Source organism: Polypterus senegalus, chromosome 1 (assembly GCF_016835505.1).
Source record: "Polypterus senegalus isolate Bchr_013 chromosome 1, ASM1683550v1, whole genome shotgun sequence".
NCBI classification, from domain to species: Eukaryota; Metazoa; Chordata; class Cladistia; order Polypteriformes; family Polypteridae; genus Polypterus; species Polypterus senegalus.
Window position 1 is genome coordinate 167,522,612 of NC_053154.1, and position 15,111 is coordinate 167,537,722.

The 15,111-nt window shown below is 39.2% G+C and overlaps 1 protein-coding gene across 4 annotated transcripts in view; it reads left to right on the top strand.

The window, feature by feature from the left end:
• The first annotated feature begins 1,099 nt into the window (after nt 1–1,099).
• Nucleotides 1,100–15,111, top strand: part of rab6ba (RAB6B, member RAS oncogene family a) — a 469,094-nt gene continuing 455,082 nt past the window's right edge. For all 4 annotated transcript variants that reach the window (XM_039762372.1, XM_039762379.1, XM_039762387.1 and 1 more), the window contains exon 1: nt 1,100–1,346. In XM_039762372.1, the coding sequence (XP_039618306.1) occupies nt 1,277–1,346 (70 nt within the window). In that variant the 5' untranslated portion in view covers nt 1,100–1,276. The remainder of the gene's footprint in view (nt 1,347–15,111) is intronic.

Below are 15,111 nucleotides of genomic sequence, written 5' to 3' on the forward strand. Positions count from 1 at the left end.
AAGTTCAAATACAGTATATTGTTGGGTGCACACCATGCGTGTATGTTCTTCACATACAGTAGAGAAATGTTAACGACAGTGAATAAATCAGAAACATTAAACAATACGTACATGGAACATGTATGCAGAATCTTAAAAAGAACAGTTATTTAATGGCACTTTACTGGTTGTGTGGTTCTTAGTAGAACCATTGCTTGATTAAGTACCATATTTTGGGAAGGGTTCCTTGCATAAAAATTGAGTTTTTGTGCTTTGTAAAGATTCCCAATATTTGACAAAACAGAAATCTTTAAATATATAGTTGGATACCTAGCAGGATAATAACGTCATGAAAACCTGAACTTAGCCTGTGTTTCAAACCTGTATGAACACTACTGGGATAGGCTTACCTGACCATGTTTCAGTAACAGAAACAGTTAAAAGACAAAACCTTCCTTTAAAATCATCAACCAATTTGTATTTCACAAAAATGTAATCTATTCATGGCAGTTTATGGAACATGTTATAGATCTAAATAAATAAATGTTCTTTATGTGACCTTCTTGTGGATGGTTATTTTGGGAACCATAAATGGTTTCTTTCAAAGAACCATTGCACCTTTATGTTTAAGAGGGCAATTGGGGTAACCATTGATTAGCCTTATGAGTATTAATGCTATTTATACATTATAACTTGTGGCATAGGTTAAGATGATTGGCAACTAAAACTCTTTTAGTGTACCCTTCAATGAACTGGCATCCATTCCAGGGTTCTGTCCTACCTTTCATCCAAAAATGCTTGCAGGGGCTTTGACAAACAAGTCTGGAAAACGGCTAAACGGGGTTTATTAAACATAACACTTTTACAGCCAATTTAACATTTTCACCATTCCTTTTTCCCCCAGCGGGTTCATAAAATGGATGGTTAAAAAGAGGCTGGATAGCTTTTAGTAAGGACAGCTTATAGAGCAGACCTAAGCTTATTTCGTCACGAATATCAACAGCCTTAAAAGTTCATTGTACGTGCGTGACAATCAGCTGAGTGCGTCGCAGCTTTGTCTTGGTACAGTATGAGTAACATGACGTCATGAAAAGGAGAGACTCGGAGAGCGAGAGAGGCGCGCAGGCGCACTAGCAGAGCCTCTGTGCAGCTGTCAAGCCCTCCTTGCTGCGCAGCCCTCGGTACAGTACATCCTAGCACAAACCCGGCGTGCCCGTGCAGCAAAGGAAAGCAAAGCAAAGCAACGCAACGTACACCACTCATCCCGGGTCCGCTGACTCACGCTGAAACCCGCATCATGTCCGCAGGAGGCGACTTTGGGAACCCCTTAAGAAAATTCAAACTGGTCTTTCTGGGAGAGCAAAGTGGTGAGCGAGCTTTGATTTTGTACCAATTGCCCGTTTTTCCATCTCTCTCTCTCTCTTTCTTTTGAAACCATTGCCAGGTAGCTTACGAACACCTTGCGGAAACCTTGTGTTTGAAGGCGTTTGCGTCTGTGTGCTTAACGACAGGCTGTCTGGAATATAGCGCAGATCGACATCAGTCTCGGAAGTTGTCTTTTGCTAAAGGAGGACAGAAAGCGGACAATCAGCTGATTGATTATTTTTATATATATTTTGACTTCTTACATCAGTTGTGTTACATCAGTTATCAGTTGTTCCAATTGTGTTGAACCGCTGCTCGGTCTTGTGATCATACTTTATCCTCGAAACTGACAAACAGATACCTGTGCAAATTAAATTTTGTGATGAAATTTGTTTTCTCTCTTTTTCAGTATTGCACCACTATACCTTATACAACACCAGGGTTAATCTCCATAGCCGTTTGCGTTACGCGGATTATAAAAATACATTTTTTTTATAAATAAACCGTTTGCAAGTGAGCGATGTGTCGCATGATCTTATGAAGTACAGTTCACTATTTCATCCCGCCGAGATCCCGATGTAGTTTCGGGAATACATAATTGCGCGGTCTGTTGGAGACACACCCTGCAACGCTTCGAGGTCTAGCATCGCATCTATAAAGGGGGCAGCTCTTGAGGTGCGATTTACTAACAGTTCTGTACAGTCTTGACAGTTAAAGGTGAAATCTATAATTACATTTATAAACTGTCTAGGTTGTTTATTTATTATTTGCAGGTGAAATTGTGACAAGAAAAAAAATGAGAAGAAAATGGGAGGGGCGGGGAAAGACAGACGAGCGCATCCCTGCGTGATGCAGTTCACGCTTTTTCTCTACATCAGATGGCATGGCTTCACAGTGGAACAGAAAGGGCTCGTTTGATTTTTGGGCTGATTGCCCTGATCCTCTGCAATGTGCTGCGGACTAGCGATAAATGCTCTATACTGTCTGAAAACCCTTGAATTTGGAATAGGGGCTAATTAAAATAGACGGATATTCGGCTATTTCCATTTCGGTAAGAAGGTGAAATTCTGTCCCAGTCCCTCAAGATTCTGCTCGATGGCTTGTCTTTGAATCCTCCCCACCTCTAGTTGTTTATTATAAAAGATGACAGAATTACCGCTTGTCGGGATTCATAACTGAATCAACACGGTGTCACTAGTTATGTTTTGGGGGGTCTGCAGCATCCAGTTACAGATGTCAAGCGCAAGAGGCCATGCGAGGATAAAGTTAAAGGAGGAGCAGATGGCGATCGCTTCTGGGAGAACTGCTGCTGCAGAGGCTTGCGGAAACCATTCCGCTTCACGTCGTTTTTTTTTTTTCATTTGGGAAACTTTTTTTCATTGTCAGATCAAAGGGTCTTTCTCATACCATGACATCGCGGAAATGTCCACAGTGAAATTTCACTTTGCCGAAGCTCTGCGAAATCGAAGTGAAAAAGGAAACACATTTTAAGGTGCAAATGTTATACGCTATAATAAAGTGTTTAAAGAAAACTCGGGGCATGTTTTAATATGATATAGACACCAATGGCCCCATCGAATATCCCGTATCTTCATATTTACATCCAATTTGTTATTGGAAGAAAATGCTTTCATTGATGACGTCCTCTACTATGTTTAGGTAGTGTGGGATAAACGTTTCATGTGTATCTATCCATCTATTTTCAGAACTCCAAATTAGAATTCGGGAGGCAGCTCTTACCCTAATAGTATTCCAAAGGACCATTCCTGGACTGGAAGCCAGTACGTCGCAGGACACGCCCACACGTCACTGTAGGATGAAAATGAACTATTTAGGGAAAACCATAGAAATATCCCACGGGAGAAAAATGAAAGCGAGCAAGAAACACACAGACAGCCAACGGGCAAGGACTGGAACCCTGTAGACTCAAGGCGATGCCAGACTTTAACGCCACCATAAAGTAGTATAATAACGCGATGTTAGCATGTCAAAAGTGGAACCTTTAAATGTTTTGGTTTTAAATTCAGATTCCTGATTTTCAGTCCTACTTAACATATTCACTTGCTGAACACGATGTGCACACCGGGTGGTTTACATGATGCCACAGTATAACATGTCACGCATTTAACTTGTTCTCGTCACAATTCAGCCCTGGTTTTAACCGATTCTTACTGTAAGTCAAGTGAGAAATCTGGCTTCCTACACTCGTACACAAGTATTCAACGGTCTCAATGAAAGAAAAAACGATTATTCAGAGTAACGGCCCCTCCCGCCCCGTTATGAACAAAGCGAGCACGGAATATGAGTAAATATAAATGATAAGCAGAATGCAGAGAGGGCGAGAAAATTAAGAGAATAAGCGCAATTATTCTAAAGAAATCCATTCTTAAAGCTTGTAGCACACAGGTAAGAGATGAAACGTTTGGGGAGGAGCCTTGCTAAACCAATAAAGAATGAGGATTAAGTAAATTACAAACGCGCTACTTTGTCCACGAAAAGAACTGAACACAGCTAGCACAGATTATCGCCAGACTTTCTTCTGCTACCGAGTATTTGTAATAAACCCCGTTCATAAATGGCATTTCTTTTAAATGTTTATTTTTAATTCATATTCTTTGAACATACATCAATCCGAATGTTCAAAAAATAGTTTGCTTCAATTTACTATGTTCTTTTGTACATTTTATTAATGTTCTATTTTTTAATTTATGCAGTAATTTAACGTAGTTTGAATTTTTTGAAAATCTATTTATTTTATTTTATTTTTTTAGAAAGCTGATTATGTTACCGTATAAATCATACTTTTAACGGAAAACCGGCATTCTCATGTCCAATCTAAATCGAGATTGCCGGGAAATGGAGCTGTAATAGTGGTGGGTAGTTTGAGGCGGCGTGGTCCAACCCGACGATCGGGTGCAGGATAAGGGCAAACCCAATAGGGGGAGACAGTCCAGCGTTGTGCCAAATTCTGCAGTAGCCATTTACCCTGACACACACTGCGTGAAATAAACCAACGGAGACACTGGGAGAACGCGCAACTTCCACAGTGGTAGCGACCTCCGGTATTCGAACCCCAATCACCATGAAACATCAGCATTCCCCAGTTCATCACAGTGCTTTTCAGCTAAAATCTAAAATATGACGTTTATTGAACGCCGCGAAAACACGTTATCGGCAGCCTGACACATAGTATGTGCTCCACGCATTCAATCTCGAAAACAAATTTTATTTTATTTTTTTCAAGCGGTCTAATTGTAAACAATCTAGTCGTTCTGGATATGAAGCAAAAAAATGAAATTTTCACGCAGTTATTCTCACAAGTGCGAATCATGTCCTGTAATTGTAAGTATGACCGTATGTGTGTGGAAAAGCCTGCTCTTCGCTGCTCTGTGTGGCAGGGTGGTTGTTGCGCTGTTCTCATGGGACCATGAAAAACAAGCCTCTGAGCTAACTGAACTAAATGGAAACTAACGGTAGTGGGTTCGTTACCTTAACCCTTGAACTCTTCAAGATCGATGGCACGCCGACACTGACCCTTTTAGTCCGACCGCCCCTTAAGGCATTTGACTGGAGGACAGTGACGTCACTCTAATCTCCGCACGCTTTGCCACGGACTCGCTCGCCAGAGGCTGGCCGCACGTGGGATATTCTCGCAGTACAGGGAATGTACGTACTTTACTGTTACAGCGAGATTCAGAGAGTATGAGACAGAAACGTATGGATGGATGGACGGAGGAAGCAAAAGTTGAAATAATTAAATATTTTCTACTACTGCATTTTGCACCTTAGTAGTACAGTATTGTTATAAAACCAAAATGCAAAAGGTACTAGTAATCTTACAGATAGCATGATCTGCTGTACTTTTATAATAAGGAGAGCAGTGACTCATCAGTACAGAGAAACTAAATTTGCTTTGAAATATAAAGCATGCTTTTTTATTTAAACATGGTACATTGAGTATGTACTGTAGCTAGGGGTGTTTGTTCTCTACATGCAAACTCACTGGGATCAACTTACCTTATCATGTTTCAGTAATGGAAACAATTAGATGACAACATTCAACATAATGATGATTAGAGACTAATTTGATAAGTCGCTGCACACTTTTCCATGTATACTCAAAGTGATGTAGTCACAGAAATCAAATATTATTTTTAATATTTGGCACTGTTGCACCGTAGAAGCACTACAGAGGTACATTTCCCTGTATGGGTTTCCTTCTGGTTTCTTTCCACAGTCATGCAGCTTAGGTGAATTGATGTTTTGCTAAACTGGCCCTGATATGTATGTGTGTTTGCCCTGTGATCAAGTGGTCTGGTGTCATGTTAGCTTTTATTCTGGAGACAAGGGAAAAAGGAAAAACACTCACTGGAACCTTATTCCAGCCATGAACTAAAATGGACATTACAGTTCTTTAAATGAGTAATTGTATGCTGAGTCAAAAATATGATAAACTAAACATCATTATTCAAATGAATCAAAGGATCCCAAACTACAGAAGGTTTGATGTAGCAGAGAATTACACATACAGTATTATATGAGAATGGCATCAATGTAAAGGTTAAATCCCACTACCAAACTGCCCCAATTTTACATAACACATTGAGCATTTGGTTTTCTTTTGCCTTTTGCAATGCTGTACTTTTTTATCCTTTAATTTTTCTACCTTTTCAGCTGTTCATTCAAACCTCAGCCTGGACACTGTCCATGTGGAGTTCTTTTCATTCATCCCATGTTTGTGTGGGGTTCTTCTCTAGGCACACTAATATTCCTCCCACATCAAAACTTGCATGCTTGTTACATCAGTTTATGACTCTAAACTGGCCCTGTTTGTGTCCATGTGGCTGTGCCTGGAACAGCATGCTATGACAGAATGACACCTGATCCTGAAATGGTTCCAGCCTTGTAATGCCCAGTGGTGCTCGAACAGGATGGGCTTTCCTATTACCCTGAAATAGAGGCAGTAAATTATTTCACTTTTTTAGATGTTTGTCAGGCATAATTGGCACTTTGTTGCAGGTTGTATACACATAACCATGTTATGTATTTTATTTTCTGTGTTGAAGGCAGGCTAAAGCTCTCTGTGACCCCTGTTCTATGTAAAACTCCCCCTTCTATTAACACAATCGAATTTTGTGTTTTATGCATTCTTGTTTACCATGGTGATGGAGAATCTCAATAATGTTGCATGCTGATTTAACATGCAAGTAGGAATTTCACTGTACTTTGTACACATGGTAATACCTCCACCACCATCTCCACTGCTCCTACTACTACTACTACTGCGACACTTACACAGGTTCAATTTGAAATTAACAATAACATAATAGAGCATACAACTGTTTGCAATGTACTGTATAGATTTTATTCTGCTAATAGAATAATAGAATTAAGGATTTTGTGTTTCTGAAATAGATTTCCTATACTGGCTATAATTTATCTTTTAATGTTGTGAAAATCTGTAAGAGGGTATTAAGGTGAAAAGAAGCAAATGAATCATAACACCTGTAGTATGTCACTCGGTTTATAGCAGTCAATGTACTTTTTTGAGCCCTAAAAAACCTGTTATGTTTTAATCACTAGTAAGAAATCATCACTCCTGTGCTGGTCATGTCTGTCTAGGAGATGCTGTAATAAAACAGCCTTTGTTCTTGTGTGCCTCACTTTATGGTCACTGCCTGCTCAGCACCAGGGGAGTTATGAAGAACACTATGAATACATTCAGTTCCAAAGTCGCTGTACCAAGCTGGAGGCAGGGATTTGAATTCCATTGCTGCCTGCTGTTCAATAGCCAATAGAACAAAAGCAACCAAGGACTTTTTATACATTCTTGCAGAATCCTATACAAAAATCAATAAAAGATTAATTTCATACCATCTATATTTATATGTGATAATAATGCAGTGATACCTCATTTGCAAGACATGTCTGACCTCTGGAGTTTCTATTATTTCATTTTTTATGATGTTAATATATATAGGTTATCAAGGTTTGGAAAATGATGTTTCGATTCTGTGTCATGTGTCATTGTGTAATTGCTCACTTCTAGTAAGATTCCTAGCACAGCGGGGCAGCATCTTTCATTTTTTAAGTTAAAATTTGATTTAAGTCAGGATAACGAGGGATATTTCAGTGAGCTTTTAAGTCCTATGGGACACTTTCTGCTGGTTCACAGGTCTTTCTCATCTGACATCCTTAAATCTCTATGATTTCTAGATCTGAACGAGAAAGCTCCTGTGACCTTTTAAAGAATCTGCTGCTCTAGACCCACACTATCTGATCTGTTTGACTCAGCTTACAGTGCTGTGCTGTATGAGAATGTTAGTTTGCATTTTGGTACTTTGAAAATTATCATAAGTGGGTGGAAGTGTAAACATGACAAAACTGCAAAAATGAAACAGATCAATAAATCAGCATAATTCTAGCTGAACGATAATAGAACATCATTCTAAGGTCAGGATTTGCAATGGACTTGGAGCACAATAGTTTTTTAAGTTCCTATCCCATGAGCTAAAGAGCTTATAACCGGTCTAGGTGGCACAGTGGTTAACATGTCTGCCTAACAGTTCAAGGGACTAAAGTTTGAAAGTTGGTCTGGTCATGCCTGTGTGTGGTTGGTATGCATGGCTTTTCTTTTTTTTTTCTTCGACAACTCAACGTTGAACAAGTTAATTGACAATCTTAAATTGGCTTGGCATAAATGAGTATGAATATGCATACCCCAAAAAGGACTGGCACCTTATCCAGCCTTTATTCCTGGTGGGCCCGGGTATGCACTCGTTTCCATGACACTGAGCTGGATAAAATGAGGATGAAAATGAATGGAGAAATGGATAGTGGGATTTTCAGAAAAAAAGGAAGTCCAGAAAATACACTATTAAAAACTACCAACTACATTGTAGACCAGTAGAGAATAGCATTCTACAGATAATTTCTCTACCTAATTTGTATTTGATATTTGTCTAAAGGTAAGAGCAAGTGCCAGCATTGACTGACTGCTGCAAAAAGTTAAATGGATAGTTAAAGAGAATTACTAAAAGAGTGGAAGATTAGTGTAAAGCAGAGCCATCTCTCCAAGCTGCTATGAACAAGGAGTGGATAATGGCCTGCTACACTCCTTAGAACAAATTCAATCTGTTATGTTAATAGGCAGTTGGCACGGTGGTGCAGTAGGTAGCACTGCTGCCTCGCAGTTAGGTGACCTAGGTTCACTTCCCGGGTCCTCCCTGCGTGGAGTTTGCATGTTCTCCCCAGGTCTGCGTGGGTTTCCTCCTGGTACTCTGGTTTCCTCCCACAGTCCAAAGACATGCAGGTTAGGTGCATTGGTGATCCTAAATTGTTCCTAGTGTGTGTGTGTGTGTGAGTGCCCTAAAGTGGGCTGGGGTTGTTAGGATATAGTAGGTTGGGTAATGGATGAATGAATAATCTAACAAGGGCTGCTTGGTGGTGGTTTCTCATGGCTTGCACTTTCATCTCCTAATCTCATATTTGCAACAATAATATAATAACAGTAAAATATTACACATTGCAACATTAATATATGTAAGCATGCATATCAAAAATAGCACAATTAGGTCAATACAACGTCCATTCCAAAAAGAAAAGAGATCTGTCCAGTTTGCGGGGAGAGGAGAGTAGAAGCATTGGTCCACCTTACTTCTTTTTTTTTTTACAAAATGGTTCTTAGGAAGAATGTATCTTTCCCTTCCAAAAAACGAACAGATGAGAATGTATAGACTGGTAACGAAGGACCAGTCTGCTCCGTATGCTCTGGATATGGAGAAACTGAGAGCTGAAGGTGCCATACCCATCCATTCATTTTCATAATCCACTTATCCGGGACAGAGTCAAGGTGAATCTGGCACCTTTCCTAACAAACACATGGTATAAGAGTTGTACAATCCCTGGACAGGGCAACAACCCACCATAGGGTGAACACACAGACATATCAGGGCAACTTTATCAACACTAATTCACCTAATCTGCATGTCTTTGAACTGTGGAAGGAAACCAAAACACCTGGAGAAAGCCCATGCCATGCTATTTATGAGTGGTGAGCCAATAGAGGCCAGAAAGCATTTGAGAGCCAGAAAGGGAGAAGAAGGTGTAGATCTGGGAATGTGAAGGTGAAGAGCAGGGATGAGAAAGGGCAAGGGGCATAGAACCAACTTTGGGAGAAGCCAGGGTTCTTTATGAGTAACAGCCCCAAGTGAAAAGAACACACCAGTAGCATGCCACACATACCAGTTTGGTAGAATTAGAACTGAAGGAGAGATAGTTGATTGCTGCAGTTCAACTTTCGTGAAGTAACTGAACTCATTTCATTTGCAACAGACTAATAATCGATTCATGGGTTAATTCATGAACTGGTGGTTGTTGGAGCCTAGATAATTATTAAGAAAGAATGATGAACCGATTGAGTATTTAATAATAGTCTGATGATGGTTTAATGGAAGGTTGACATTTAGAGGAGACATTTTCCATGGTTTTGGAAAGTGCTTCAGGAGATGATCTACTGGCAGAAGAGGCAAGGCAGGCCCAAGACATGCTTCTGGTGCTCATCATTCAGTATTGACATGTCAACATGGATCATAGGCAGTGTGTGCTTTTCTTATTTTTTTACAGCTCTGCTGGGCCCTGTCCATCTCTTGTGCCAATCCTTTTTGAATTGTCAACTTCTTGACAAATAAATGACCCATCACACAATCTCCCTTTTATATACTGTATTATCGAATGCATAGATGTCTGGGGTAGGTTGGCTCTACTGGAGCTGTGTAATATTATGCTTTGTTTTTACAAAATATGTCACTAATTTATAAGATATATCACAATTTGCAGTGAGAATTACACCAAACTGCACTTAGTGGAACTATTAATTTTTATCTTATATGATTGTTTTTGGTATTTTTGGTGTTTGGTACACTATATTAATCACATAAAACTCTCAAAAGAATGGTACATCAAACTTTGATATGGTTTTAGAAGAACATCATCATAATTTTGTCTTCCTATCGATTTCTATTTTAAATCAGATTAGAAGCAGTAGAAATCTATACTGGATGTCATAATGGACACTTTTTGCTTCATAAAACCTATAGGATTTTATATAGCATCTTTCAGAACGAGCATGATCACATATCATATTACAAAACAGAGTATCAGAGCAGCACATGCATACAATACATACAATTGAAGAGCCAAATATGAGAGGAAAATTATGTTTCAGAATTCATGTATCTGAAAGCACACCTGTTTTTTTTTTAGAAAAAAAGAGAGAGGAAAAAAACCCAAACAACCTTCTGATCTCAAAGAATATATGCTATTCCTGAATATTTTACTTAGACTGTGGGTGTCTTCTGAGAATGCTGTTGGGAAAACAGGAAAATCTACCATGGGGCGGAGTTAATTGGCTGCACTCTTTAATGGAATACACATACTTTTCTAATCTGCCTCATTATATATTACTACATATGAATAAGTAAACATTAGAGTTATTTAATGCAAATGTCTACCCACATTGCTGCAGCTATATTCAAACGCCAATACATTAGCTCCAGGTCTACTTTAATTCATGGTGTAATGGTACAATTTAGTGATGCTCTAGAGCATGATCTCAACCCTTTTTGCGATATGGACCTCTTGGAGAGTCTCCTGGAAACAGATGAGAAAAATATTCAAATGATGTACAGGTGGTATTATAAGGTTTAATGTATGCCAAGAAAACGTTACCTACACTATTATATTGCCAACACCAGCCTGCACTATTGACGCAAGGTGGGATGGATCCATTGATTCATGCTCTTTATGCCAGATTCTGACCCCACTATCTACATATTGCATCAGAAATGGTCAGACTAAGCAACATTTACTGATATTCAGTCAACGCATTTTGATGATTATGTGCCAACTGTAGCTTCATCTTTCAGGAGTGGAACCCAGTGTGAGCTTCTTCTTTTGACCTATAGCTATAATGTTCAATGTGATGCATGTTCAAAGAAGACCTTCTGTTTACATTGTTGTAAAAAATGTTATGTTGGTATTTTTCTTTACATAGAGAATCATAGACACATGGGATAAGCTACCAAGTAGCATGGTAGACAGTAAGACTTTAGGAACGTTCATAACTCAACTTGATGTTTTTTTAGAAGAATTAAGTGGATAGGACTGGCAAGCTTTGTTGGGCTGAATGGCCTGTTGTCATCTAGATTGATCTAATGTTCTGATGTATTCGTAGTTTGTCTAGTAGCTTAAAGAAACCTGACTTTTGCCTATGAACTCTCTCATTAACAAAGTGTTTTCATTCACAGAATTCAAATTCACTAGATGATTTTTGTGTATCATATTAATCTTCTGTAAACTATAAATCCTGTAATCCCTGAAAATCTCAGCAGGGAGCTGTTTTTGAGGTGTCATGTCTGCAACCATCAATCGCTACAACAGATCATGTGTTCTGAAAAAGTTGGTGTTTGGCCAGGCAACAACTAAATCTCTTGACCACATCTGAATTTTGATATAAATGTTGATGCTTCCACATGATTGGCTTCTTGGAGGGGCAGGCTATTTGCTTTAAGTAGGTAGGAGGTGTACCTAATAAGGTGGCAACTGAGTGTAAGTACAATTGCAAACATGACTTTAAGAGGGCTTGTTTAAACCCCTTTAATCTTTCCATCCATTTTCCAATATGTTTATCCTGTTTAGTATCATGGTGTGTCCAGCAGGAAGTGTTGGCTCCTCTATTGGACCAGGGTCAATACTGTTAACATTAAAAAAAAAACCAGTCTTGTCATAAATAATACGTTTTTACTTTAAATCGTTTAATGTATAAGACAGATCAGACTCTTCATTGAATAATCCTTTGAATAATGACCAGATGCTGTATCAGTTAGGATGCTTGCTCTGTTAGCTGAAGTGCCCCCCAGGTGTCTACAGGTGCTGTTGGTACATGCAAAAGTTTGGATAATGCAATGATAAGGAGAGCCATGATTCAAAAGTGAGCAGATCAGTAATTGTTCTTCTCCAGCCTGTCTGGGGTCCAGCAGTGGAAGATATCTCAAATACCATTGTGTGAGAACACTTTAAGGTAATTGTTGTCAACCAAAGGAACACACTGGTCACAGAGGAAATGTTTGGGCACCAAAAGGGTCACCCCGGGTCAAAGAACTGAAAAAAGTGTTTGATGGTGTGTCAAATCAAGGCAAAATGAAAAGCAATGAAAACAAAGAATTAAACAAGAGGATGCAGTCTTCTCTTAGGATGATCAGTTCTGAGGTGGGAGCACCGCTCTCTTCAGAATGAGATGAGCCATGCTGGGAACATCTCAAGTTTTATAGAGGAGAGGCTGGGAAGGGCGGAGTCAATTTGCATCTCTGGGCCGTTTCTCAGGGTTGTGGGAGAAAAAGGAAATGATATTGCCAGCAACAGCACCCCCTTGTGTCTCAGAGTGGTAGTGCCTGCATGAAATCATATATATTATTTTGGTACAATAAAGAAATTGATGTTTAACTAGGGGCTGTACCAACCCTGCTGCTTTGGCTAGAAATCTGATAAATTAAAGAGCTTTATTTTCAATTCTCCTGGCAGAGCCTACAAAGCTACAATGCTATAAACAAAAAAGGAGGAATGCATAATAGAAGGGGAAAGCAAGAAATGTAGCATAATAATAATATGTAAAAATAAAATACATACTATAAGTGGATGCATAATATTTAATAAGCTGGTTATTTATGTTAGTTCAAAACTTATTAAGTACAAAGACCACAATAATGCACTGAAAATTTGTTGATCTTCACAGCCGCCTATTTGTGGAAAATGGGTGCCTGTCTAGGCAGTGCTGGGTGAAAGATGGCCATCAATCCTGTATGGAGCAGTAGCCTATCACAATGTCCTTTACTGTCCTTTAATACTTTCCAGTTTTTAGTGTGCAAAGTTCTTCTGTATAACTAACAATGCAAATCAAGTATTACTCAAGACCCTACTCAGGACTAGTGGGTTTGGTAAATGGATGAAGGGATGGATTTTTCTCAAGAATGATTGAAATATGGTGGCCATCTTCAGGATGGCACTGTGAGTCAGAACTGGAGTTTAATGTTGAACTGTCTTGGCTTGCTCATTAAATACTTTTTGTCTTAACCTTACAAGTTCTGGATGACATTGTTGGCTGATAATTTTTGCAGAGACAGAGAAGATAGAGTAAGATTTTACATATCCCACTGCTGGTCCTCAGTGGCAAAATGGCAAATGGGGAGCATCATTGAAACAAGAACTGAAAATAAAACAATGAAATATATAGAATATAGAATCGATCCCTCCATCCCCTTCATACTGGAGGGGTGTACAGCCAGTTCTGGACAGGATACTAGTCCATTATAGTGTGATCTTAAGCAGTTTTATGTTTTATGAAATTCAGTTCCCTTAATTTGTATTATAACATGAATTATGCTGTATCATGGTGTGGTATTTAGCTTACTTTTGTCTCCAGTCTTTGTTCACGCTGTCCTTTGCTTTCAACACCTTGTTCGAAGGAAATGTATCCTTTTGAATTTCCATCTCATTTAATTACTTAATTCTTCTGGTCCCTGAATTGTTTTCTAAATATTTGATATAAATTTGCATTTGTTTTTGCTACTTGTTATGTCATTACTTTGTTTGACCTACCTATCTGTATTCTCAAGTCTGATCGATATCTCCAGTGTAAGTTTGAGTTTTGCTCACTGTTTTCCAAGTGCAGAAGTCCAGAAGGAGAATTATTCATAATGGTGTAAAGGAACACAGTTTTAAACATGGAGAGTTTCAGCCTATTAACATCCATCCGTCCATTATCCAACCCAGTATATTCTAACTACAGGGTCACGGGGGTCTGCTGGAGCCAATCTCAGCCAACACAGGACGCAAGGCAGGAAACAAACCCCAGGCGAGCTGCACACACATACCTACACACCAAGCACACACTAGGGACAATTTAGGATCGCCAATGCACCTAACCTGCATGTCTTTGGACTGTGGGAGGAAACCGGAGTACCAGGAGGTAAACCACACTGACACGGGGAGAACATGCTAACTCCTCACAGGGAGGACCCGGGAAGTGAACCTAGGTCACCTAACTGCGAGGCAGCAGTGCTACCTACTGCCCCACCATGCCAACCGCCTATTAACATAACAGATTGAATTTGTTCTAAGGAGTGTAGCAGGCCATTGTCCACTCCTTGTTCATAGCAGCTTGGAGAGATGGCTCTGCTTTACACTAATCTTCCACTCTTTTAGTAATTCTCTTTAACTATCCATTTAACTTTTTGCAGCAGTCAGTCAATGCTGGCTACTGTATTCCTTGATTACACAATAGATGCAGTGCCAGACTTCTCTAGATTATTAAATTATCTAAAAAATGATAAATGCTTCTTTCTTTCTTTCTTTCTTTCTCTTTCACATTTTTGTGCTCAGAAAAATTACTGATGAATGCTCTAAAATCATTTCAGTGTTGTTTTTGTCCTGTGCTTCCTGACTCACTGGTACAAGTTGACCCATATGATATACCATTCAACTTGTCTTGATGTCTAGTTAGACAAAACATCAAATGTTTTGGTCCTTTATACCCCCAAAAAATGATTTTGTTTTGACCATTATCAACCATAATTTGTGCAGGAAATAAAATATAATATAAAACATAGGTGCCTTCAGCAAATAAGTTCAGAAGGACTTAAGGAAGTTGTGCATGTCAGATCAACTGATCCCAGGGGTTCTGCGGGGCCAAATGTACTCCTTTTCACAAAA